This window comes from Protopterus annectens, chromosome 2.part2 (genome assembly GCF_019279795.1).
Source record: "Protopterus annectens isolate FY-2018-M chromosome 2.part2, PAN1.0, whole genome shotgun sequence".
NCBI classification, from domain to species: Eukaryota; Metazoa; Chordata; order Ceratodontiformes; family Protopteridae; genus Protopterus; species Protopterus annectens.
Window position 1 is genome coordinate 662,687,160 of NC_056730.1, and position 27,713 is coordinate 662,714,872.

General features: G+C 42.1%; 1 protein-coding gene across 1 annotated transcript in view; it reads right to left on the minus strand.

Moving 5' to 3' along the window:
- DNAAF9 (dynein axonemal assembly factor 9) overlaps positions 1 to 27,713 on the minus strand; it is a 2,711,795-nt gene that overhangs the window by 1,414,200 nt on the left and 1,269,882 nt on the right. Inside the window, exon 21 of the mRNA XM_044064082.1 lies at positions 6,729 to 6,832. Coding sequence (XP_043920017.1) covers positions 6,729 to 6,832 — 104 coding nt within the window. The remainder of the gene's footprint in view (positions 1 to 6,728; positions 6,833 to 27,713) is intronic.

The following is a 27,713-nucleotide window of genomic DNA, read 5'->3' on the forward strand; positions in this document are numbered from 1 at the left end:
TGCGGCAAAAAAGACTGAGGATATGACGTCGGTCATGCACTTTTATACCCTGACACTCTGATGTCAGATTTGAGCGCCCATGACCGACGTCAGCCTTATACTTTGGTATTCGGGCCGACCGAGGACAGCGGACTACCCATATGCAAGGACTGCAGCAATGTGAGATGAAGAACATCTGGATCCTTTTCATCCTAGTCCATCTGATACAATTAATGGGAACTGAGCTGATTGTTGGAACTAATCCAGCCTTTTGTACGTGCTCCTTGTCTTCAGCTTCTAAAAAAAAAATCCTCCCACATTCCCCTTGTGCACTGACTGCCTTCAGATCAAATTTGATGACTAACGGAGAGAGAACCAGGTGAAAATAATCTTATGCATATAACACGAAATGGGCAGAAGAGCTTTAGGCTGGCCTAGCAGGTCCTTAGGAAAAGGTGACAATTTAAAATGGGGAAGGAGGGAGAGATATATTGGATGGATTAGGATGAAAAGGATCCAGCATTATGCTAAGTACATAACTTCCATATCATATTTCATCTAGTCGTCTGACTAATGGGACAAAATCCCAAACTACCTGAATTTCCAGGTGTTATCATGACAGGATACCTCAACTGTAACGCCAAAGGATGCACTGGATCTGAAAATTATATCTAGATTTGCAGTGATTAGCAAAGGTATGCAAAAGAGACCGTGTTGTTGCAGCATAAATTTCACTTAAATTCAATGCTTGAAAAAGGCAGCAGAAATTGAGAGATACTGTGGAATGAGCTCTTGGTTTCACAGGTAATGACTTGCTTCTTGAGGAGTATGCAAAAGAAATGCAATCTGAAAGCCATTTGGATGGCATTATTTTTTGTGAACTTTCTGACTTCGCTACTTTGGAATGAATGACGTGAACAATGGAGTGCCTCTCCTTATGCTCTACATCTATGCACATCTGGCATATGCAGCAGATATTCTCCCTTATTAGAGCGATTAGGGATGAAAAAAGGTAAATGGATAGGCTGATTTAGATTGGTCTCTAAAGCAATTTTGGGAATAAAGGGCAGACTGGTTCTAACAGATACTATGCCCTAGAGAAAAAAAACAAACTTGTAAGAGTAAAAAATAAAGCTTACAATTCTGAGATTCTCCTAGTTGACATGATGGCTACCAAGAAACGGGTTTTCAAAACAGAAACCTTGGGTCTACAAAACAAACTGGCTCAAATGGGGCTCTAGTTGGAGATTCTAGGACAAAAGTGGGGTCCTTTACTAGAAGATGCAGGAGAAAGGCTCTTTTTGGGAAGGTTTTGCAAAGCTTATGAGATGTGGCAGAAAAACTGTTAAAAAATTGGAAAAGGATGCCAGTTGTATTTTGATCAACGAGTAATTAGAGTGAACTTCAAACAAATCTGATAACTAAATGTATGACCACTGTGAAAATATGGAACATGGGTCTATACCTTGTTTAACAGCCCATGAAGAGAAACCTTTACAATTATATTTGTAAACTTCATGGATGGATACTTTATGTGAAGCTGACCAAACGCAAACCACTTTCTGGAATAAGGAAGGGTCCTTGGCCACTAATGGAATCAGAGAAACCATGCAGTCAGCTTGAGGTTCTGTAAATCAAGGTGAACCTGCCCAGATGGATGATAGAATAGATCCAGTTGAGGATTTAGAAGCCATGGGTGTTTTGTAGGAGAGGTGCGAGCAAGAGAAACCAAATTTGCCTGGGCCACAATGAGGCAATGAGGAATACTGTGGCTATGCATGCAGCTACTTTCTGTAGAAATTTGGTTATAAGAGGAATAGTGGGTAAGGCATATAGTAATCTTGGGGTTCATGGACAGGCTACCACATTTCTTTGCGACTATCCCTCAGAAGGGATCATGGCAATACAGCTGCTCTACTTGGTGTTGGAGGGAACACAAAAAGGTCATTGCAAGTCTGTCCCAACTAACTGAAGATTTGCTGAGCAACTGTGGCATTGAGAGACCATTCATGAGGCATTAAGGATGGACCTGCTAAAGCCTGTCCACTAAGCAGCTTATATTCTTAGATTATTAATTAAACCATCAAAGACTTCATTTTTAACACACTTGAAATAGTACTAAAAATATTATGACCTGCTTCTTTTAATGCATTTAAATGAAGCTGCCAGCTTAATTCCTTATTTTCAAGTAACATTTCCCAGGCTCCTTCCTTATTATTAAACTCAATTTTATCCAGAAAAAAATATAAACCTTTTTTAACATTTTTACAATTCAATGAATGTCTAAAAACATTCTCCACATTAGCTATTTTAATGCCATACTTATGTTCATAAATTCTATCTCAAAGTCTCCGCTCTGTTCTCTCTACATAGAAAGGGGACAAGAAAGGCAAGTAACAACATAAACTACTCCTTTACTCTCACAGTTAAAGGAATCTGGACAAGGAATTGATCTATCATATCCTTCTATTGAAATGTTCATCCCATCAGTAATAAATTTACAGTAGCACCTACCACACTTCATCATTTTTTTATCTTGTAAATTAATACCCTAATTTTTATTTTCTAGTAATTCTTTCATGTTTTTTTCCCTTTTATATGTACTATTATAGGTTTGTGGTCGACTTTTAAGTTTCATACCTTCTGAAAAATATTATTTACATACTTGATGCACACTACCTAAATGTGCCTGCTGTAAATGGTAAAACCAAAGAACATGATCTAATTTGTCCCCTGACATCTAGATCAGTGCGACTAGGTACAACAAATTCTAAATTTCCTAGCACTGCTCGGAAGCAATCCTTCTATCCTCCGAAAATGTTTTCCTCAACTTTACAAATCAAATCACTTGGATATCCTCTGTCAAGTAACATATTTTAGGGTCAAGTTCCTTCATTAATCAAATGTGCCATCTTTACCATCTGACCTTTAATACTACTACTTCTCTGATGGTAAGGGTGGCAACTCTGGAACTGTAAACAATAATCTGAATATGTGGACTTCCTGGAATCAGAGGACATGAAACATTTTTTCTCTAATTCTTCACTACTAGGACATCTAAAAAATCTAGCTTAGCATACTCACATCTGAATCTAAATTTCAAAAATGAATTTGTTTCCCCTGTGTACTTAATGAACTCAAAGTTTTTCCATGCTTCCATTCCATAAAATGAAGATGTCATTCAAAAAAACGACTGTTACTGTATAAATGTGTGGCATACTTGGAGTTAATATATGTGCTCTCCAAGTCTGCTAAACAATATTTGCATATAATGGGGCACACGTTGCTCCCATAGCATCAAAACCAAAACAAATTGTTGTTTAAAACTATATCCATCAATTCATAGACTGTTTTCACATCTCTATTAATCATTTTACACTCAGTTCAAAAAACATTCTAACCCTTCGCTGTGTGGAATAGATGTAAATACATTTGCCGCATATATAGTCACAAATAAAACATTCTCTTTAAACAGCACATTATTAAGATGTTTTACAAATGCCAATAGTCCTTTAGAATATGAATAGTCCCCTCAAAAATGGTTTTAAGTTTCAAGTCAATAAATTTAGCTATTGTCTCTGTTTTGGACCCCTTCACTGATACAGTTGCTCTCATGAGTAGATTCAATCCATCCTTGTGTATTTTGGGAAGGCCAAATATTGTAGCAATAACTGACTTAACCTCCAAAACTTTTTGTAATTGTTTGTTAATCCACATTGTAATACTAGGTCAGTTAAAAAACAGTCAATTTTAGCATATGCTATGTGCTACGTGTAATTCATTTAAGGAAACAGACTCAATTGTCATCATTCAATTACAAATTGACATAATCCATTAAAACTACCCCACCGCCTTTATCCGGTTTCATCACTCTAATTTGCTTGTTTTCAACCAAGACCTTCAACAACTTTCACTCTGAAAGATTACTGAAAAATCTTATATCAGTCTTGCATATTAATCTAATTTTTTCTGCACACTGATGTTCGAATACAGCAATACATGGGTGAAGGAGTACGTTGAATGTACTTTTTCTTTTTGGGCCCATTCTACCAGCACTTAATTCATGTCTATCATCCATGTATAAAGCTTTAAAATTTAACTTATAAACAAAAAATTTTAATTCACCTATGGAATCCAGTATGTTATATCACCTTTTAGGTACAAAATTAAATCTTTACTTGAATAAAGAATAATGTGTCTATGCCAGTTCTATGTGAAAACAACTGTAACTTTGTAAGCAAGACATCTGCAATGTTTTCTGAACGAGCTGAATTGTTCATAATCACAAAGTAGGCCAGTTACTTTTATACCTAATCCATGCTGATCTACTTTCACCTATGGCCTTTCCATCGTTTCTGAGTAGAATTATTCTTAATTCTCTTTGTTTTGGTAGGATAACACTTTTTTTTTTCTCATTAAAGAAAAATTGAGTTTTCATTTTCCCAAGGGCAGTAATGAGTTCAAAATAAAGTGGAAAGCCTGAAAGTCATCATGAGGAAGAAACATTTTGTTAAATGTGTATTTATCACAGAAAAGCAATTCTTTATTTTATTTTTATTTATTTATTCTTTGTTGACCATGTTATTTCCATATGAGTAGTAGTCTGTTTTCAGGAAAAACCCAAGGTGGCATTTTTAGTACTAGGGGAAATTTGGCCAGGGCATTGGGGAACTTCCCCTACTCTTTTCGATAGATGCTACCACAAACTATAACAGATGGAGCTTTCATTTAACATCTCATCTGAAGGACGGTACACTTGGGAGCACAGCACCTCCCTTATGTGTCAGCAACTGATCTACCCAGTGAAGGACTAAAACCCACAACCTTCAGCACCAAAGATGAAAGTGTTACACGTTGCACTACTGACATTGCATAACTGCAAAATTATTTATTTATTTAGGAAAACCAACTGGGCAGGGCCCATTTTCAGGGGAGGTCCTGGGAGATCACAGTACATTTACATTAGCAAGTGAATTTCAGACAGTTCTCAAAAAAACACCAGTTACATTTCTCAGGAAAAAAACAAATATAATTACACAGTTACATTTCTCATGAAAAAAACAAACATAATTACAAGACAGGTATATGCAGTAAAGTACTTACAAAAATTGTAAATCTATACAGTTGTTCCAGCTGTAAAATCTTGCAGGAAGTAAATGGACTGATATTGCAGAAAGGAAAACATTGTTGTCAAGATGTTTAATGTTCTTACATGTCAATTTTAGTAAAGAAAGCTTTGCAAGGAGTTCAAAATACATAATGAAGTTAGTTGTAAAATTATATAGGAAGGGAGAGGTTAGTATTGTATGGGTTTGTAAAAAGCATAGGAAATATAATAGAATATAAAATTATGTAGGTGGGGAGATATTAGTAGTGTACAGGAGGATAGTGGTTAATAGCATACAACTGAGAAAGCACACATGGTATAAGATTAGTTCTATTTTAGGCTGCCAGTTCCAAATCAATGCATTAAGAAGGTTTACAACTTAGATATACAGGGGCTGCACGAGAGGGGTACAGTTAGAAAAACAGCAAGATGAGAAGTGTTTAAGAGGGTAGGTGAAAAGGAATGTATTAATTCAAGTGCAGGAGGGAAAGTTGTAAGGGGTATAATGACTCAAGCTGAGAAGAGCAAAAGGTTAGTGATATGCAATAAGAAGTTTGTGCTTTCACTACAGGCCTCACCCTGGTGATGAACATGAACTTGATTAGGATTAGGTAAGGTATTGTTTGAGCAGGATTTTATAGCTTGGGAATTTGGTAATCATTTTCACTTGTGTAGGGATTTTGTTCTAGAGTTTGGAGAAATAACAGGAGTATAGGGAGTCCCCCAAGGAATTATTTGCATTAGTAGTGCTTAGTAGAAATTTATCATAAGAATGGGGGTCCCTTATGGTGGTGTAGGGCAATAATATGTTTTTAATGCTAGGCATTGTTCAGGATAATATATCAGTTTGTGTATGCCATAACTAGCTGACAGTATGTTATGTAATTGTTAAGCTCTAGCCAGTTTAGCTACTTTAAGGATTGAAAGTGGTGAGCTCGGTGTGCAGTGCTGGTAGCAAATTTAGCTCCTTTGTTGTAACAGGAGGCAAGTCTGGACTTTACTGAAGAGCTTAGGTTTGTAAGGATAGGCGAGGCATATAACAAGGTTGGAAACAAACAGAGTGAGGATAGAGTTTTTCTTGTTGGGTCTGTAAAGTACTACTTTGCCCTGTAAAGAGAACCAAGTTTCTGAAGGGTCTTTTTAATCGTTCGAAGAATATACTGATTAGATTTAAGATTGTCATCTATTACAATACCTGGTAATTTAATCTGTGGCACTGCCTCAGTTTTAGTATTATTTGCAGATGTAACCAAGAAAGATCGTTTTTGATGGAGATGTTTTAGGGCGAAGTGCATCAGTTTTGTTTTATTGGGATTAAGGAGTAGGTTTGATATTTTCAGCCAGGCTTTGATTGAAGAGAAAGAAATTTGAGTGATTTCTTACTGTCTGGATACATATTGAGTTCTGCTGTGGTGACCCCAACCGGGAAAAGCCGAAAGACACAACAACAATCCGCATATTTTTAACTTCACATTTCTTGATACAAAATATTGATTTTGATACTACTTCACATTTCTGACTTTCAGAAATCAGAAATAGCCTTCATTTGGTACTTTGGCTAACAGCAAATTTAAACAATGAACTCAGACAGAATCACTATTAATCTACCACTGCAGTAAACATCTGATAAATATATACATACCCCATCGTAAAGTTTGAGAGATTTAATGTGGTTCCTGGGAACTGTGAAACTCCCATAATGAGGATTACAAAATAAAACTCCTTCTGTAAAAAAGTGCAGTTTACCTAAAACAAAAAAATACGTACAAAATGTTTACTTTGTAACCCCATCAAAAAGTGCAACCAGCCATTTGAGCAATTATACTATAAAGAAACTTTACATTTTTTTCAAACACAAAACTGATCAATTGCATTAATGACATTAATCAAACGGATATAACAGATCTATTCTATGAAACAGACCTTCCTTGATGGGTCTTCCATTTAGGTTTATCTTTTCTACCAGTAAATTTTTTGGCAGTTTTTCCAGAAATGGTAATGCTTGAAGATGGATACTCACCTGAGTCAAGTTACATTGTGATGTCACACACCAATTATGTAACGCATTTGTCCATTGTTTGCTCCCTTGCCATTTGTAAGCACATTTATAAGCACATTTTTGCAAATCAAGATTACCAGTTAAGATCTGGCAATTGCAATACAAGTAAAGTGACAAGTAAGCATCTTCCTGACTTACAGAAGAATCCAACAGCCAATACTGGTTAGAATGGCTACCCTCTCAGAGCGAGATGAAGGGAGAATATCCTTGACACATCAAGGAGGGACCTATTCATAACCCATTTGTCAAATAAGAATGTATATGCTGCATCTAATACTGAAAACTCCCCTTGACAGGTCCCACGGTTGGTTTAGAACCCAAGAGGTAAAACCACCCTGGTGGAAGATGGAAGGTGGTGAAGAACCACACCAGGACCCAAGCTAGACAAAAAGGTCAAATTCCAAGGCTGTAAACAGGGAAAGAAAATCAAGAAAGGAGCATCACAATCTCCAGGGGTCATCCTGACCAAGTCTGCAAAGGGCAGAGCAAAACCAAAACAGACACTTAAGGCAGTTACTCCTACAGAGGAAAGTACAGTTGTGTAATATCGTACCGTAACAGTAGATGTTCTGCTTCTCACTGTTGCAGTGTTCTTTACTCATGGGAGAGTATAAAAGCTTCTGGAAAGTATGGCAGTAGGAAGGCAGAAAAAGCCTCCTCAAACCTATGAAGGATAGCCCTGGCAAATCCTGCACCCGTTGTGGAAAAAACATTCGACTTATAATACTTTGCAAAAGTGTGGATAGAAGAATAAGTAGCAGCTTCCAAGAAGGACCTAGTCACCACCTTGAATAAGGTACAAGAAGAGGCTATGGCCATGGTAGAATGAGAACAAACAGAAGTGGAAATCTTATACATACAACAAGGAATGGGCAGCACAGCTTTAGGCTAAAATTTCCTCATATAGAGTTTGGTAAAATGAACCATAGGAATGGTGGATGCCATTAACTCCATGCCTTAGAGAATTTCCCTTGTAGGAAGAACTGGAAGAGGGAAAAGCGACTGGAAATAAGCAGTCAAACAGAGGAGTTTGTGATGTGGAAGAGAAGCCAACATTGGGATAATCTGAATCCTGCAACTCAAAAACCCTTGGTCCTGACAGGGAATCAACAACATTTTATATAGCCCACCTAATCATGAAGGGATTCACATCTAGATCAGGGGACGTCATCGTGCCTCTTTACTCATCCCTCATCAGGCCCATAATTGAGTACAATGCCCTTTTTGGGATGTACCTTACCAGACACCTGCAGCAACTGGAAAGACCCCAAAAGTACCTCACCAAGAGGATCAAAGGGCTCAAACAGATGCCATATGCTGCCCGGTTAAAGAAACTCCAGCTCTACTCAGTGGCATACCGCCTGTTCAGAGACGATCTGTGCCTGACGTATAAAGCCATGTCCAACCCGGAATTAATGGACATGCTGCACCTCAGAAAATCCAAATCCCATTGAGCTACGCGCTCGAGAGACTTGAACCTCAGCACTGAAATAAATAGGACATGCTGGAGGGACAGATTCATAACCCAGAGGCTCCCTTCACTCTGGAATAAAATCCCAGTCCAGGTTAGGCAGAGTCCCTCATTGACTCTCTTCAAGAGGAATCTTGATGAGTGGATGGGAGATCGTAGGTTTACCCCGGGTATCACTTCTGTGTCACTGTTAGACAGAGGCACAGTATACTAACCTCGAAAAAGGGCATAGCAAAAAAATTTAAAATGGGTGGCGAAAGCCAAACACATTCTGGCTAAGCTTATAAATGCCCTACTGCAGATAGCCTAGTATGAACCTATGAACCTATGAACAAAGACTTTTTGAGATTGAGGGAGGTGCAGATTTTGAAGCAGAAGCTGTTGACAGGGGGCTTGAATCAGAAGGCTGTCCAAATAAGGGAATATTTGAATTCTCTGAAGTCTGCAGAAAGGTCACTACAGGGTCAGACATTTGGTAAATACCCCTGTAGCTGTAAAAAGACCAAAAGGCAAACCAGAGAACTGGTTAGAAGACGAACAAACAGAGAAATGTAAAATATTCCTACAGAGAGGGTGATCAGAAAAGCCTGGTGAAGCAAAATATGAAAAAGGGTCTGAAGACACCACATCCTGAAGGAAGGAACACTGAGAAATGTGTTTAGATAGGACAGGTCTAGAATGCCTCCACGACCCCTCCTTCCTGGGAACCAGAAACATTCTGGAATAAAAACATGTTCCCTGTTGAGATAAGGAAACAGGATGCATGGTTCCCCATTCTACCAGATCTCACAGGACCAGAGGAAAATGAAGAACCTGACAAGGAGGAGGCTGAGGAAAGCCAGAAAATGGAGGAAGGGACTTCCAAGCCATAAAATACCCATGTTAGATGGTGAGGAGAACCCAGGCAGCTACAGTTATCTGCTGCCAAACACAGAAGGAAAGCCTGAGGGACAGAGAAATATGGCTGAGGAGGTGGGGATGCTGAATGCCAGACTGAGGCAAATTTATTAGAAAAATAATTATTTACACCTCTTGAACTTTTTGTGGGTTTATCTCCGAAAATTCGTTCAGAAATCCTCTGACTTCTAGCAGGGTGTCTAGGCTTCTGATGGACAAAAGAATATTTTGTAGAACAGTTCCGCTGGAATTTAGATATAGGAGAATCAAAATTTGTTTGAGGTCTTGTACAACCTTGTCCTTATCTTGCAGAGTTTTAAGCAATACTGCAGCAGCAGTGCCAAAAAGATTCTGGTTGTCTAAGAAAGAATCTAAAAACTTGGCCTTAATGGCCAAAGGTAAAGCCTGAAACAGCAACAAGGAATGTCTTTTCATGACAGAACCAGATGCAGCTGCTCTAGAGAAGGTATCAGCTGTATCAAAGCTGCTTTTAATGAAATGACAAGCTACTTCAGAGGCAGAACTCAGATGAGAGAAAGAGAGAGAGAGAGAAGTCATCTTACTGTTTAAATCAAGTGTCAGTCAACACCCACTCCTAGCTGGGAGAGAAGAGTCAGGACATATCTAATCATGTGGGTCTGATAATTAATGGCCCTAAAACCAAAGCAGCTGAAGTACACACTTTTTTCCCCCCGAACCTCTCCGCTGTCTTTGTCAGAAGGCAGAAACATGGAAGAGGAAAGCAGTATGGATGGAGTATCTGTGGACATAAAAACAGAAGGATCAGACCACAAACTGAACTATTTATTTATTTCAATTTGGTTACCGGGATAGTCCGACTGGACACAAGTCCTTTTTCAGTGGAGGCCCAGGGAGAAAAGTTCCACAAGTAAAAATTTGTAGGAGAAACATTTTCAATGTGCTTTAAGATATCAACAGGCAACATTTAACAGTTTACATATACAGATAAAGTAGATCACCATCCAGTCTGCAGTATGCAGTAATAGGTTTGTTCTAGATTAGCAGTAATATACAAGTATGTGCATGATTATGCTTAAAGGATCAAACAAGCAACATTTAATGGTAGACGTATACAAATAAATTGATAATCAACAAGTTTACATTCTATAACCAACAAGCTACAGTTTGCAGAAATAGCTTAGTCATAGTTTAGCAGTTATATACAAGTATATACATGTTCTGAGAAGAGATATCATAGTACTGTCTGGAACGGGTAGAGAGAGAGGGAGGATGGAGGTGGAGGTAAGTACAGTGAAAAGGTAGGTAGAGAATTAGACTAGCCAAGGCTCGGAAGGTGTAAGAACTAAAGGAGGTGGTGTATCAATATTCATTAAAGATAAATGCACCTCTAGATTGGGTCAACAGCATCACTCCCTTGAATTACTTCAGGTGCAATTGACTGAAGGGAAAGCCCCTCTTCAGGTCACTGCAACTTGGCAATTGATTGATTAATTGGTGGAGCTTCATGGATATTTAATGAGAGACTGATTAATGTGTTTTACTTCCAAAGAAGTCCTAGCAGATGGACAAATGTGTTTAATGTATGCTTCTCTACAATAAAATCTTGTGTGGAACTGAATCTGCCTTGAGCTTTGGATATCTTTTAGTTATGTACTTACCATAACTTCGGATGTATGGATCCATCTCGCCTACATTCATAACAGATGGGTTCGGAGCCGATCCATCGGCTCCGACTCGGCAACTAATACACTAGCACGAAGTCTCTCATTGGCTGGGCTACTCCCTATCCCAGGATGCACTACACCTGCTTCCCCAGATCTTGTTTGTTCGCTTTCATACATCCATGCAAACACAGAAAAACTAGTAGTCACTATAACCAACTAAAGTTCTTCAAGAAAGATCACCAAAAAAAAGGACTACAGCTCCTCTAAATCCGAATGGAAGGGGGAAGGAGGGTGGGTACTTATGAATGTAGGCGAGATGGATCCCATACATCCGAAGTTATGGTAAGTACATAACTAAAAGATGTAATGGGATCCTATCTCGCCTACATTCATAACAGATGGGACAGCGTCCCTAGCACCTAAATCTCGGGTGGCTCATTGGAAAACACTCCTGAGAACTGTGGAACCAAAGGAAGCCCTGCCTCGAGAAACCACATCCAATTTGTAATGAGAAATGAAAGTGTGCGGAGAATTCCAGGTTGCCGCAGCACAAATATCATCTATTGATAATTTGGAGTGAAAAGCTACAGAAGTAGCCATTGCCCTGGTAGAATGAGCCTTGACTGGAAAGGGAAGCTCTTTGTTAGCCTGTGAATAAATAAAAATGATACAATCTTTAATCCATTTAGCTATGGAGGTTTTTGTTACTGGTTGACCCAATTTGTTCATTGCAAAGGAAACAAACAATTGATTTGATTTCCGCATGTGAGCGGTTCTATTCAAGTAAAAACGCAGTTGTCTATGTACGTCCAATTGATGCAAGGTATATTCTGCGTTATTAGAAAATTCTGGGAAAAACACAGGAAGTTCTATAGTTTGTTGAATACAGAAAGAGGAGGCCACCTTTGGTATAAAGGAAGGGTTTAATTTCAATGAAACTCTATGCTTGTGAAAAATCAAATAGGGAGGATTCAGAACAAAGAGCTTGAAGTTCTGAAACTCGCCTGGCAGAAGTTATGGCCACTAAAAAGGCCGTTTTCCAAGACAGAAATTTTAAATCACAGGTAGCAGCTGGTTCGAAAGGACGGGCAGTTAGGGCAGCAAGAACCATATTCAAATCCCAAGGGGGGACAGGATGAGATAATGGAGGCCTAAGGAGCCACACACCTTTAAGAAAAGCCTTACAAAGTTTGTGAGACAGCAATGAAGGTTCAAATGAGGCATGAAAATTAGAGATCGCTGTTAGCTGAACCTTAATGGTAGAAACTGAAGAGCCCAACTGAAAAAGGGAGGCCAGAAAATTCAGAACCTCCGATACTGGTGCAGTGAGAGGGTCTATACCCCGTTCCTGAGCCCAGAAGGCAAACCTTTTCCATTTGCTGGAATAAAGTTTGATAGTGGAAGGTTTATGAGAAGAAGACAATATGTGGACCACATCCGGAGAAAGAGCATCGTCTCGGACTAAGGATGGAAGTGGAGTAACCATGCTGCCAACTTCAAGGACCTAAGAGACGGGTGAAGCCGTCCTGACTGATGAGTCAGCAGGTCTGGCACCGGATCCAGAAACCATGGACCTTCTATCGCATGCCTCTGTAGGAAAGGGAACCAAACTTGACGAGGCCAGTGGGGGGCAATCAAAATCATCTCGCTCTCCAGGTAAATGGCCTTCTGTATCACCCTCGGTAGGAGGGGATACGGGGAGAAGGCGTAGAGAAGACCGGGGGGCCAAATGTGGGTCAAAGCGTCCCTGGGAATCTGTCCCTGAGAAGGGAACAGCGTGAAGAACTCTCTGCATTTCGCATTGTGAGGGCTGGCAAACAGGTCGCAGCAAGGGAGGCCCCATCTGTCGAAGATTTTCGCAGTTACTCCTTGGTTGAGGGACCACTCGTGGGGTAAAAGAATGGTCCTGCTTAATCTGTCCGCAATCACATTGGATTTCCCCGGTATGTGCGTTGCCATTAGAAAGCGGTTGGTAGCTACCACCCAGTGCCAAAGTCTCATGGCTTCTCTGCACAGTGGGTAAGACCTGGTTCCACCTTGCTTGTTTATGTACCACACCACCGACATGTTGTCGGATAGGATAGCAATAGGGCCTTGTGGGAGAGCGTGATGGAGAGCTTGGAGTACCAATAGTACCGCTCTCATCTCCAGGACATTGATATGCAAATGCGTCTCCTGGATCTGCCATGTGCCTTGGACCGACCTGTCCAGGTAATGACCCCCCCACCCTACCTGGGAGGCGTCCGTAGTCACAGTGGCAACGGGACGTTGAGGTATAAACGGTGGCGGCTGGTCGAGATTGGATTGGAGAAGCCACCAACGCAGATCTCGACGGCAACTTTCCGTGATCATGATTAAATGGTTCAAAGGAAGTTCTTGATAAGACCATTGAACCGACAGTAGCCATTGTAAAATTCGCATGTGAAGTCTGGCCAAGGGAACTAAAAGTATGGTTGACGCCATCGAACCCAACAGTTGTAGAATCTGATGGGCCGGGGCTCTTAGTAGGGGAAGACAGGATTTGACTTGATCTTGTAGGACCTGAATTCTTGCTGCCGGTAAAAAGGCGCGCATTCTTTTTGTGTCTAAGTCTGCGCCTATAAAAATAATACGCTGAGATGGCTGTAGTACAGATTTTTGCAAATTGAACATAATCCCTAAGAAACAGCCCAAGGTGAACGTGGCGCTGAGCGCCTGAAATAGTAGATGCTCGGAGGTGGCAGTAAGGAGCCAGTCGTCTAGATATGGAAACACTTGGAACCCCAGACTTCTCAGGTGAGCAGTTACCACTGCCAGACACTTGGTGAACACCCTGGGGGCTGTGGTGAGACCAAAGGGCAGTGCTCGGAAATGGAAATGACTGACTCCGAGGCGGAAGCGTAAGTGTCTCCTGGACTCTTGAGCTATCGGAATGTGATAGTAAGCGTCCTGGAGATCTATGGAGCACATCCATGCATCTTTTTCCAGCAAGGGAAGAATAGATTGAAGAGTGACCATTCGGAATTTGGACTTTTTTACAAAACGATTCAATGAACTGAGGTCCAAAATGGGCCTGAAGTCCCCTGTCTTTTTTGGTACCAAAAATAATCTTGAATAAGTTCCTAATCCGATCTGGTCGATGGGGACAGGCTGGATGGGTCCTTTTTCTAGCAGCTTTGAAACCTCTAATGCTGCCTGATCCCGCTGACTGGGTGGTATGTCCGGGATTTCCCTTAAAGAAGGGGGGGGTTTGTTGAAGGGGATGATGTATCCTCCGGTAATGCGAAGCACCCACTGATCGCTTGTTATGGATTCCCAAGCTTGTGGGTGCGCCGCAAATCGACCCCCGACTGGCTCCGGAGATGCACAGTCGGGCAACAACTCAGGGACGCTGGTTGTATGAAGAACCTCGAAAGGAATCGCGGTCTCCAGAGTTACGGGGGCCTCTGCCACCTCTGGGGCGGCGTCTTCCAGAATTTCCCCCTCCTCTGCCTCTGGAGGGGGAATCACTGGGTGGAGTAGGGAAAGACTTCTGAGATTTTCTAAACCACATTTTCCCTCCTCTCTGAGCCTTGGGGTAAGGCCTAGAAGGAGCGGAAAATCGGGCCCCAACGGCAGTCAAAGTCTTGCCCTCCTGCTCGCACCGAGTTAGTGTGTCCTTCACCTTGGGTCCAAACAAAGATGACCCATCAAAGGCGCGTGAAGGAAGACTTGAAGGCCTCCGCAAACGAACACAAGCGTAACCAGGCGTGTCTCCTGAGGGCAACGCCTGTTCCCGCTGCTCTACTCGCCCCTTCGGCCACATAGGAAATGAGCCTCATGGACGAGTTAACAATAGAAAAGAGGGTAGTCATCTGGGCGCCAACAGTCGGGGCCAACGCCTCAGGTAGATTACCAACAAGGGAGTCATTTAGCTCTTTGAGGAGATCCCTTTGGAGCCTCGTAAAATGACATAAGTAGTTCAGCGAACGTAAAGTAAAGGCCGCTGAAGACAGGGTACGCTTCCCGTACCTATCCATGCTCCTGGAATCCTTATTAGGAGGATGAACAGACGTTGAAGCTTCTGCCACGTCCTGCTGTGTGGCAGAAGCCACCACCAAAGCATCTACAGGCACACCCTTTGTGAGAAATTCCTTCTGGGGGGGGCTGACAAGAACTTATTGGGCCTCGCAGGCACCGGTTCCGCAGAATCAGGGTGTTCCCACGCCCTTGAGAAACCAAATCAAGGAGTTCATCGGCGGAGACACCCAGGAGGCGGAAGGCTGGGCCCCAAAGGCCTTGAGGAAGACTGACTCCTCAGCTGAAGGGGTTTTGGCTTGCCAGTCACCTCTCTGTCTCAGAATCTCCAAGATATCTGAGAAGGAGATATCATCCGAAGATGATTTGGGGACCCTTCTGCGTCATCGAGGTCAGTATCCGATGTAACAGACTCATCTTGGGAGTCTACGTGCTTCCTCTTACACAATTTCTTCCGTGGGGGTTCGTCCGAAGCAGTTTCGGACGGACCACCCAGAAGAAGGGAACCCCCGATGGGGGTATCCTCAGGCCCTGGGGCCCCGCTGCCGGGGAGCTGCAACACAACAGAGGCACCAGTCTCCAAATCTAGAGACGGTGAGGTAGAATCTTGCTGAACCGGCAAAGGCATGGCCAGCGCGCTCCTCATGGCCTCAAAGGCCGGACCTCCAGAATCCAAGGAGGTCACTGGTCTAGAGGCCACGATGGCACTGGGAATCCCAGCAGCCGATGCTCCGAGAGGAAGACTAGGCACCGAAGCACCCAATCCCAAAGTGTTCCCCTCGGGCCCGGCTGAAGAGGTCGCAGTACCAAACCCTGAACCGGAGGACAGGGTAGGAAGCATAGTCGGAACCGAGAGACCTCGGAGGGGTCTCTGCTCCGACCGTATGGCTCCGCTTTGCTCCACCACCACCGACTCCAACGGCTCCGAGGAGGTTGGAGGAGGAATCGAATGTGTTGGAGGGGGGATCGGCTCCGAAGCTAACTGTGCTGGAGCCGAGACCAATTTAGTAAAAACTGGAGATTGGAATAGCCTCTGTATCACCCTATCCAGGTCCGAATCAGAGAGTCTCGATGATTTAGAGGAGGTAGACAATCGAGAAGACTTTCCTCTCGGCTCCGAGAGAGAAGGGGACCGGCTCCGAAACGGCTCCAACGCTATCGGCGCCGGTTCCACCACAGCATAGACCACCATCGGTGCCGACGGAGCTCTCTTCGGAGCCAAGGGGGAAGAGTCTGAGCTGCACACCTCCACCGGCTCCGAAGCCATTGGAACCGATGGAGGTGATTCACCTCTCGATACTCCAACCTGCGGCTCCGAAACCAATGGAGCCGAGGCAGGAGGTATCGAGGCAGACCCTTCGACCCTCGGCCCCGAAGTCAGTGTAGCCGAGGAAGAAGAAGTCGATTTTGGCTTTTTAGTAGACGGCTCCGACGGACTTGTCGGAGCTGACGATCTTTTCTTTTTGGAAGCAACAGGTGGATCCAAGGCTTCCTCAAAAGAAGGTTTAATAAGCCCTTTCAAAATTAGCTTGTTCTTGCGTTCTTGAAGAACTCTAGAGGAGAACGCATGACAGACGCTACAAGTCTCTTGCAGGTGTTTCGGCCCCAAACAATAAACACAGACTGAATGGCTGTCTGTAATGGACATTTTATAACTGCACCGAGTGCATTTTTTAAAGCCTGACTTTTGCTCCTTAGACATAATTTTTTACAGGCCCTTCAACAAGTAAGTTTTTTTTAAACCTGACTTTACCACAACAAGTAAGCACTATAAACAAAATTGCGCCAACTGAAAAGCGCGAGACACACTGGCACGAGTACTGAGGAAAAAAATTTACCTCACAACAAACAGTCACAGACAAAACAAGTTCAACGGCCCAAAGCCCTCTAATTTAAACGGGCTTGGCCCGAAAAACAATTAAACAAAAAAAATTAATTAAATCTGAACAGCACTCAAAGGTAGGGCAAAGGCCCTCTAACTTAAACGGGCCTTGCCCGACTGAAAAGAATAAAGTACCAGAAGACACTCAAACACACAAAATATATAAAATAGTAAGGAATAGCTGTTAAAACAGCTGTTTGGTTAATATAGACAAAAACCCCAAGGTCAAAGACCAATAAAGGTAAAAAAAGAACCACTTAGCTCCAGCCAAGTCGAGACCACATCCAGCTTGTTAAGCGGCAAACGAGATCTGGGGAAGCAGGTGTAGTGCATCCTGGGATAGGGAGTAGCCCAGCCAATGAGAGACTTCGTGCTAGTGTATTAGTTGCCGAGTCGGAGCCGATGGATCGGCTCCGAACCCATCTGTTATGAATGTAGGCGAGATAGGATCCCATTACATCATGCAATTTTTTTTGTTGTTCTAGGAATTACCTTTGGGCATGCTTTTCAATCACAGCCTAAACATTGGCTTCATCCCAGTGGAATGGAAAACAGCTACCATCATTCCTTTACACAAAGGGGGTGCATCCATAGACCCCGGGAACTAAAGACCGATTAGCCTGACCAGCCTTATCTACAAGGCCAATGAATGAATCATCATGGACCTTATTATCGAAGATATAGGAAAGCTTCAAACATTTGACCCCACCCAGTTTGGCTTTGTCAAGGGTAGATCATACCTGTTAAACTTGGGCGACTTCTTCAAGACAGGCACCAAAGCCTTAGACAAGGGCAAATCTGTGCATACGGCTTACCTAGACTTAGCCAAGGTGGGTTGCAAACTGGCTCACTGCTAGAACTCATACGGTGAAAAAAGAGGACTCTACCTTCTCCAGCAGATCCATAACCAGTAGTGTTCTACAGGGATTGGTTCTGGGACTCCTACTGTTCAGAATCTACTTCTCCAAAGTACAGGCTAAAACTGAAGGATTGTGGCTGACAAAGTTTGCTGATGACTGCAAACTGGGAGCGATCATTGAAAACTCTAGCAATATCTACATCCTGCAAGTAGGTTTTACACAGATTAATGAATGGTGCGAAACTCATGGTCTTAAACTTAATGCAAAAAATGCATTATCAACCCCTTCAGCACGGGTGATGTTCCTGCAAACTACCACATCAACAGCAATACCTTAAGCACACAGTGGTGAGAGATCTGGGCACACAGGTCAACAGCCACCTTAACTTCGATCACTATGTCTCCAGAATGGTAAGAAGGGCATTTTATACTGCTCATCTCATATGTAAGGGCATTGTCTCAAAAAAAGAGGTTATGAGTCCCCTGTACTCTTCCCTCATCAGGCCAACAATAAAGTACAACTCTCCCTTTGGTATGTTCCTTTCCAAACACCTGCAGTAATTGGAGAGACCACAAAGGTTCCTTACAAAGAAAATTCAAAGTCTTCAAGATCTGTCTTATGCAGACAAATGAAAATTAATATCACTTTACTCTGTGTCGTACAGGCTGCTCAGAGATGACCTGTGCCTTTCAAATACAGCATTCTCTGACCCAGCTTTAATATAAACGCTACACATTTGCAAGTCAAATGGCTCACGGGTCACTCACTCAAAGGACCTTAACCTGGTATGTGATATCAAAGGAATTGGCTAGAGAGGCAGATTTGTCTCACAAAGGTTGTCCCAGCTTTGGAACAAGTTTCTTAATTCATGTTAAACAAAGCCCCTTGATGGCCCTATTTAAGTATAGTTCAGACGACTGGATGGAGAACCAGAAATTACCCTTGGGGATTCCACCTGTGTCCCTCTTTGGACATTGGCAATAGGTGCTGATTTTAGTATCTGCTTGAAACAGACACCCTTGGGAACATGGGTTGAACTTGACTAGACTTGTAAGAGCCCTGGGGCCGTTAGCCTAGAAACCTCCTACGATGAAGGACTTTTATACAAGTATTTATGATCCTCAGGCACTTTATAAAATCTGCCTAGCTTCTTAAGGTCTGGACATTACAGTCAGAAGCCTGAGAAGCTGCTGTAATTTTTGCTTTTGTTGCATAGAGAAGATAGCGCAGTAGTAGTTAGTTATTGCAACGTTGTGTGTGTTAGGGCAGTTAATACAGAAGGGACTGCAGAAGGTCTGGGTGAGTCCATTTGCAAGAGTTCATAATACCTCTTTTGAGCCTCTGAGACTTGGAATCAATCCCACTTCAAGTGTTGTATCATACGGACCACCGTATCCCCAAAGAATAGTTTCTCAAAAGCAGAGTCAGTGGACAAAGAAGCATGTATTTCTGAGGAACATGCTAAGGATTTTTCACCAGAGTCCAATTCCACATCAGAAGACTTGAATCCCTAGGTCTCTTAGACGGGGTGGAAGACCAGGGAGTAGCAGCAGCAAGGACAAACAATCCATGTGGTGGTTTTTGAGCCATAAGTGCATTACACAGCCCTTGAGTAAAGTCCTGTCACTCTTTGTGAGGATCCTTAGCCACACTAGCCACATATTTGTTTTTCTGTTTCTTTTTGACAAATCTAGGAGGTTCAGACCGCAGCATGGAATCAATGAGAATACCAGGTACTTCTTGCCTAACTAAAATTTGGGGAATCCTCCGAAGCCCTTCCGATACAAGCAGCCATGTTTCCCCCTCTACATATGGACCAGACATACCCACAGACTCGGAGGACGTGTGAGTAGGCAGCTCCATGTTGGCCTTCAGTTGGGTCGCAGCAGAGGGAACTGGCATTAACACCATCTGGTCCTTGAATTCTTCATCCAATCTGAGGGAAATGTCCTGTGGAGGCTGGAAAGCAGCAGATTTGGTATGTGCTTTTTGTGCTCTTTTTCTTAAGAGGTGGCTGAACTTTAGGGTGGGCGGATTTGGCTACGATACCCTGGGTCAATAACTTCATACACTGTTTTTTTTTTCAAATTAATAGAAAAGGAAGAAAAATGGCTGCAAAGTGTCTTAGGGACAAATACCTGACATATATCACACTGAATATGGTCATGCATAGCATCCAAACAAAAAAGGCACTTCTTATGTCTGCCTTTATGAGGAATCTGCCTCACACTCTCAGATTTCCCCATCCTGGATGACATGAAAAACTACAAGGAGGAAAAAAGAAAAGAAGGAACCACAGCACAGTACTTATCTTAAGAAGGCTCAGTAGATGGAGCAGCTTAATCAACGGCATACAGAGCAAATTAAGAGGCAGGCCAGCAAATAAAGTTCTAAGGATTAGACATCTGCACATCACATATGTACATTACACCTTTTGCATAGGATATACGTCTGACATATAGCACTGGGATAGTGAAAAGGCTTTGGCATACTGGCTGGAATTAGCTTATTCTCAGCAGGATGTCTCAAGAATAAAGAATACTGCAACAGTGATAAGAAAGAACATATCTTGATCATGGCAGGGTCAGTGCCAGTGGGTGCAATCCCCCTGGTGCCAAGAACACACAAGCTCAACTCCAAGGTGGAAGCAGCCATAAATTCCCCAGTGTCAGTATCAGGGATGCCCAACATAAAACTTCTCCTTTTCCCACTCAGAAACTGTAAAGAAGAAAAACTATCCAGAAATTGAGCCCATCTTCATGACAGGGCAGGAATGCAGAAGGTGGAAGGGAAGAACCGTGACTCCTGAAGGAGGAAGAGTCACCAGAAAAGAAAAATAACCCAGTGATGAAGTACTAACCAATGGGCCAAATGACCTAATGGAAAAAACTGTGCCTGTTAGATAAGAAATTCAAGTTCTCTGAAGATGAAGTTCTTCCAAAAGAGACAGAAGCAGTCCTTCACATGAAAAGTGATTTGGCTGAACAGGCAGAGATGACCATCAATTCTGCCTTCTGATCAACAGCATGCAACAGGCATGTAGGAGGGTGCCAGAGCATGCAGAACAATGTTCTGTTCTAAGGAAATGGCCAACCTCTCCTACTTGAAGTCAAGTGAAAGGCTTCCCAGAAGCTGTAAGCTCACCCTGCAGGACCCAGCCACAGGTGTTGAGATCCAGAAGAAAAACAGGCCTCAGTCAAGCCTTCAACATCAGCTGTAACTCACCTCACAAAAACAGAGAGGGGATCCTCAAAGAAGGTTTCCAGTTCAGACAAAGGCAAATAGGCAAAAGCCACCAAAGGGTTGGGGATCAGTGAGTGAGAAATATAATGCAAAGCGCAAGAATTGATGTGGGTTCAAGAAAGGAATCACCAGCAAGGACAGGGCCACCTCAGAACTCCACCACTAAACAGATGAGCAACAAGGAGACAGGAAGATCACAATCTCCCCAAAATGGACAGGACCTGCTTCCACAAAGTCTCTATTTCTGGAGATCCAATCCTGGATCTTCACCAAAGACCACTGTTCTCTTCCTGTCATGTTGGGCTTGGGCCATACAAAAGACCATGAGAATTATTCCTCAATAAAATGTGCAAACTCTGGGATACTTACTGAATACAATGACTGCTGGAATGTGAAACAGCCATCTGCCAAGCCAAGAACAGAAACACAACAGCCAAAGTAGATGGAGTAGCTAAAAAGGTGAGGCAGGGCCAAAGACTGTTCCAGAAGATAAGTGCGCCATGTAGAGCTTCAGCTAGCTTCTCACAGACCCTAAAGGGTAGACGGAAAGACCTCTTCCACACTGTAGCACTCTACAGAATGTGGGCTAAAAATCATCCCAGAAACCAAGGGAGCCACATAATGCCCATTCTAGCTCTCCTCTTCACTGATCCGCAATTGGAAGCAGAAAGAAAAAAAACTCTCACAGATGGAACTCTGCTGGACCTGGGCCTCAACCCTTGCAGATGGAGAATACCTCAAAGAAAGGTCTTTATTAAGACCCATATGGATTACTGTCTTGCCATGCACAGAATGCTAAAACTGTGGAAAGAATAACCTTAAGAGTGAAATACTTTACTACAGAAATGAACTCAAACATTGGTCTATGAGACTGTTCAGATGCTGGTCGAAGCAGAATACTAGTGAGAAATAAAAAACTCTAATGATGAACTTGGCAAAATTAACTGCTAAAATGCACAGTGATGCCTACAAAAAAAAAACAGGGCCAAGATGAAGCAGCATTGAGCCCAATAGCCAAAGGTGTCTAGAAGGCACTACATGCTTTATGAGGAGAAAATTCCACCTGAAATTCATCTCCACAATCAGTCCTAGGAACAGCACTCTCTGAGACTGGGTGAACTCACACTTCCTGGGATTCATCCTCATTTCTCTTAAGTCAAAGAGTAGTAGAGTCTTGTCACAACGGTTCACCAAATACTATGTGGTTAGGGCTGAAAGTAGCTATTAATTCAGGTAAGGAAACAAGTATATCCTCCATGCACTGACAAGAAGAGAAACTGTTTAAGCAGTTTGTAGGACAGGCCAAAAACTAAGGCCCTGAGCTGGTACTTCTGACCTGACAGGATGAAATGGAGAAACTCCAATTACCTTCACATATTATAATGTGGAGATAAGCAACTTACATATCCGTGATGTACAAATAATCCCCTCTGACCAAGAGAAGCAGAAGTGACTTAACTGTCAGCATTCTGAATGTTTTTACAGTAAAATAACTGAACATCTTGCGATCCAGTGTAAACCAAAAGTTCCTAGTTCTTCTGCAGACCTCTAGAAAAGGACACAGTTTGATTGCTCTCCTGCAAAGAAGGAACTCAACCTCTTGTTGTAGAAAAAGCAAATACACAGCGTAAACTCAATTGCACAGAAGTGGAAAACTGGAAGGACCGATGAATTCCAAAGAATGACCCGGTTACAGGTGACGGACAACCAAACTGTTTATTTGTATTAGTACTCCAGAATATACAGAAGAACCTGTCTCCTGCTGAATCAGTTAAAAGGTAGACAGGCCACCAAAAATGAGGGCAGTAGATTTCTGTTACACTGAAGAATACACATTTGAATGAGACAGCAGTCAAAGACTTCACTCCTTCTGTGTCACTGAGAAGTGCATCAGAAAAATTCCTGGTTTGGCTCTCTTAATGGTGCTCCAACAAACTGAAGATCTTCTCCATGTGAGCCATGATGTTCTAACAGGAAATAAGGGAAGGCCAGCTTTGACATGTGCCATCATGATCTCCAATTCATCCTGCTTGGCCTGCATAAATTGTAACATTTGGCTGGCTGACCCATGTAGATATCCCAGAATGGATTTCAGTCAGTTTCTGAGCTACTGGCAGCTCTTTGCTAACAAAGCTGCTTTCATATGAGAGCAATGGTGATTACATAAGTTTCAGTAGGGTCACTTCTTTTTTTCATAGCCACCAATATCACTTTCCAAACGTCTTGTTTACCAAATTATTTAGCCATGGCACACATTTTCCAGCATGCCATCTATGAGTGCCTCCACTACAGATGCAATTTGTGAGAATATAGACAGTCCAGTGTTGTTAGCTTCCTAAGGATCACATACACAAGGGTAATGCTGTATAACTGGTGAAGTTCTCTCTTTAAATTCTCAGCATAATTAATTATAGGTTGAAATTATATTCTTTAAACAATGCTGTTGGGACACCAGTTCTCTGTATTGGCTGCCATCTCAAAATTTTCTGAGATGTACTGAGAAGACAGGATAATAACCTTGCCATCTGCTATGTCATGCACTGTGTGATACATCACCCAATACACTTCTTCTGTCCTCCAAAGAAAAACAATATTTATAAATGGACATTGTTATAGGCTGTCCCTGTCACCAACAAGCATGTGCATGACGTATATCAGATTGTGGGCTACATTTGGAATGTGTCATTTTCCATCAGTTTCCATCTTTCATATCCTACAGATTGCCAAAGACAGCAATGAGTGCAGCCTTTGTCATATAGGCCGTGCATCGTAAACGTGCCATTAATGAGTGGCAGCTGCTGGGACTGGAATATGTGGAATGCAACTTCTATTTAATGCCTGTCTCACTGCTTTTGTTAGTGGATGACACACAACTCACTGTCCCAATATTACAATAGCTGTTGCTTTTCTGATGCTTGATGCTACCTCTTTCAAACTTACAACTGCTTGAGCCACAGGTGTGGCACATGGGTCGGGCACGTAATAGTGAGACCTACATTTTTTTCCAACTCGTACTGCTGTTCATATGCTTGTAAAGTCAGCACATATCCTAAAGAGAATGTGGTTGCTTTCTTCATATATCACTACTACTATTTGTGCTGACAGACTTCAATCTGTCCTGGTGCAGTGCTCTATCTGCCCAAAGCAGGTCACTTCGTCATCAAATACCATTTTCAGTTATCTTGATATGAAAAGCATTTTTTTAAATATATTCTTATCTCCCCTTCTATCTGCAGAGGTGCATCTCCTCTTTTGGATGCGACATTCTGCTGGTGCACCAGCTGTCCGCACACCTATTCTCCTGTACCTCCATGAATTACAATATGAAAACAGCAGCCTTTGTCTTCTGCAGCTTATGGCAGTCTCACCCACAGGATCGATATATTTGGCTTGAACTCCAATGTCCCTACTATATCCAACCTGACAGCTTGAAACATACTCTATTGTTTGTCTGGAACAGTACTAAAGGTAATGGAATAAAGACATAGAAGGTTCTCCTGTGCCACACAAGGGAGAATGACTTTGCCATCAACTCCCCAGTGCCTTGCTACACCAAGCAGAAGAGTGGTAGGACCACCTTCTCTCACATGGCAAGTGGGACACCATCGAGGATGCCGTACTTGGGAAAGAATCTAAGCAAGACTCCAGGATCCTAAAATCCAGAAGAGAACTGAAGATGCACTTAAAGAAGCCATCCAACACGTTCACTTCTACCACAGTGTAAATGACTGAAAGGGTGAAGTTTCTATTTATGGTCCAGTGAAAGACTTGTATCACTTCTTCATACAGAGAAAACAAAAGCATATCTCCTTGCTTGTTTAGGAACTGCATATTGGACTGGTTAAGAAAGGCTCCGGTCTTGGTTTCCCCTCTAAAGCATCCATGGCAAGGAATATTGCCCATAGCTCCATTTAGTTTATGTGCAGCCTCTTATCCAGGTCCCCTTTCTCTTGAATAGTGAAGGAACAGCTGTAGGCTCAGTACCTTGCTGGCAAAATACCAAAAAGAGAACACATCGGAAATCTGGCTGCAGGATAGAAAGAACCCGAGTGAGAATAATGGTTTTATTCCACACTTACAAAACAGTAACAAAGCTGTACCAATTTTGCTGAGGAAAGAAACTTTAATGCTAAATCACAAAATTTGGTATAGTCTCAAATAGTATTTGATTGCCCCAAATGGTTAACAACTATGCACTCCCCTATAATACAGACATGCCAAAATTATCCTTCCTCTAGACTGTCTCTAAAACATCTTGTGCAGAAACATTTCCAAAGTAAGCTGCTACAGTTGCTTTTCTTCTACTGGAATGTGTTCTAATGCTGCTTTAAAAAGTTTTATCATACACAGTTCCCATTTCTTCCAATGTAATTTGCTACTACTGTTTTCTTAAGATCCAGTTCCAGTTGTTCTAACTCTGTTATTATCTTCACTACGTCTAGTAAAGTTGGTTTAAACTTTGATTTCCATTTTCTAGTGAATGTTTTTTTGGCAGCCATCATAATTAGACTCAGCAAGGCCTTACTATGTATAGGCAATTCAGAGTTTGTGCCATAGCTCAAAAAAATAATTTCCCTAGTCACTCCAATGTGCTCACCCAGCATCTCTGACAGAGCAGTCTGCAGGGAATCTTTAAAGTCTACCAACTCATTACACTCCCACAAAATATGTTCCCAGTTACCTCTTTCTGCCCCATCAGATCTCCAACATTTGCTGTTTACCTGAGGAAAAATTCTTTGAAGTTTGCTTGGGGTATAAAAATACCTATGTAAGCACTTCCAGGCAAAGGTTTGAAATCTTCCAGATTTTGTTGCATATTTGGGAGACATACATATATCCCCATTGTTTCTTTGTAAATTGCTTATCTAATCTCTCTTCCCAGTCCTTCGTAACCTCCTCTGATTCATTCTTATAGTTATCATGCGATATTTTATACAATTATTCCTTTCTTAATGGCAACTTCAGTTCTAGATTCTACTAAAAACTCTACCAGTGCTGGCATTTCATTTAGGACCCCCTATTTCTTTTTCTCTCTGCCTATACTCTGATATTAATCCTTGATAGGGAAGGCAATCTTTAGCCTGCAATACAAACAAGTTCTTGGCATCTTCCCATTCTATTACCTTTCTCTCTATAGTTATTTGCTCCTGGTACCATGGTTCCTTTGTCAGTTTTCTCCAATAAATTCCCACCACCTCTTGCCTACTGTCTGTATCCTTAACTGCAATCATCCCTATTGGCAGAATCTCCTTTCTCCATTAAGGTGTTTTCTTAGTTCTTGAAGATTTTGCTACTTTATGAATATAATATTCTGTGTGATTTACTGTTCTCCTTAAAGGTCTGCTTCCAAAATCCCAGTCTCTCCCTGTTACTTGAGCTTCCACCCTTTTTCATCATTATCATCATCTCTGTCCACTTTGAATTATAGTTGTCTGCTTGTGATATGTATAGGGGCATTAAACGTGTTGCTCTGAAATACCCCTTCAACGCAGGTAATCTAAATCTGCCCTGTTATACTGAAAGAATAAGCACATCCCACTTGCCTCTTGCAGTCTTCCCCTCCCAGATAAAAATCCTTCAGCTCTTTATTAATTGCTAGCCACAACTTTGAAAGGTCATTAATGTTAATAGGGAGTTGTGAAGGTAACACACTTAATGCTGCACTGCTGCCACTAATTAGTTATAATTAACTAATTAGTTATAATAATGGAGACATGACTGATTAAGAGCAAATAAGCAAATGACCACTGCTGCCTACGGCCATGGCTGACACCATCCACTCCCAAACAGATTTCAAACTGTACAGCTAAGACCATAGGGATAACCACTGTATTTACCATGGATCTGCCCACATTGTTCTCAGCCCAGTGTCTAGCAGTGCTACTCACATGCTCCACACACACACACACACACACACACACACACACACACACACACACACACACACACACACACACACAGTGATTCCTAGGGCAGGTTGGCAATACCTTTTGATGCACCAGCCCTTTCCTACTTTCATGTTGACACAACAGTATCAACCAGGCCAATCTGGTTTATCAAGGTCAAAATCAATATACTCCCTTAAAATAAGCCAATTGTGGTAACTAAACAAAGCAGTCACTCTCTTCTAAGCATAGGTGCCAAGTGATGCAATTTACAGGTTTGTACAATTAACCTTTAATACATTAATAAGCAGCAAGTCACAAGCTTTTTCAACTTTAATAATGAAAATATACCTAATGACATTAGTCAATACAATTTAAAATATGAGGATGGACAGGATTAGGAATAAATATATTAGAGGATCAGCCCAGGTTGGAAGATTTGGAGACAAAGCCAGAGAGGCAAGATTACGTTGGTTTGGACATGTGCTGAGGAGGAATGCAGAGTATATTGGGAAAAAGATGCTAAGGATGCAGCTGCCAGATAACAGGAAAAGAGGAAGGCCTAAGATAAGGTTTATGGATGTGGTGAGAGAGGACATGCAGGTGGTTGGTGTGACAGAGCAAGATGCAGAGGACAGGAAGAAATGGAAACAGTTGATCTGCTGTGGCGACCCCTAATGGAAGCAGC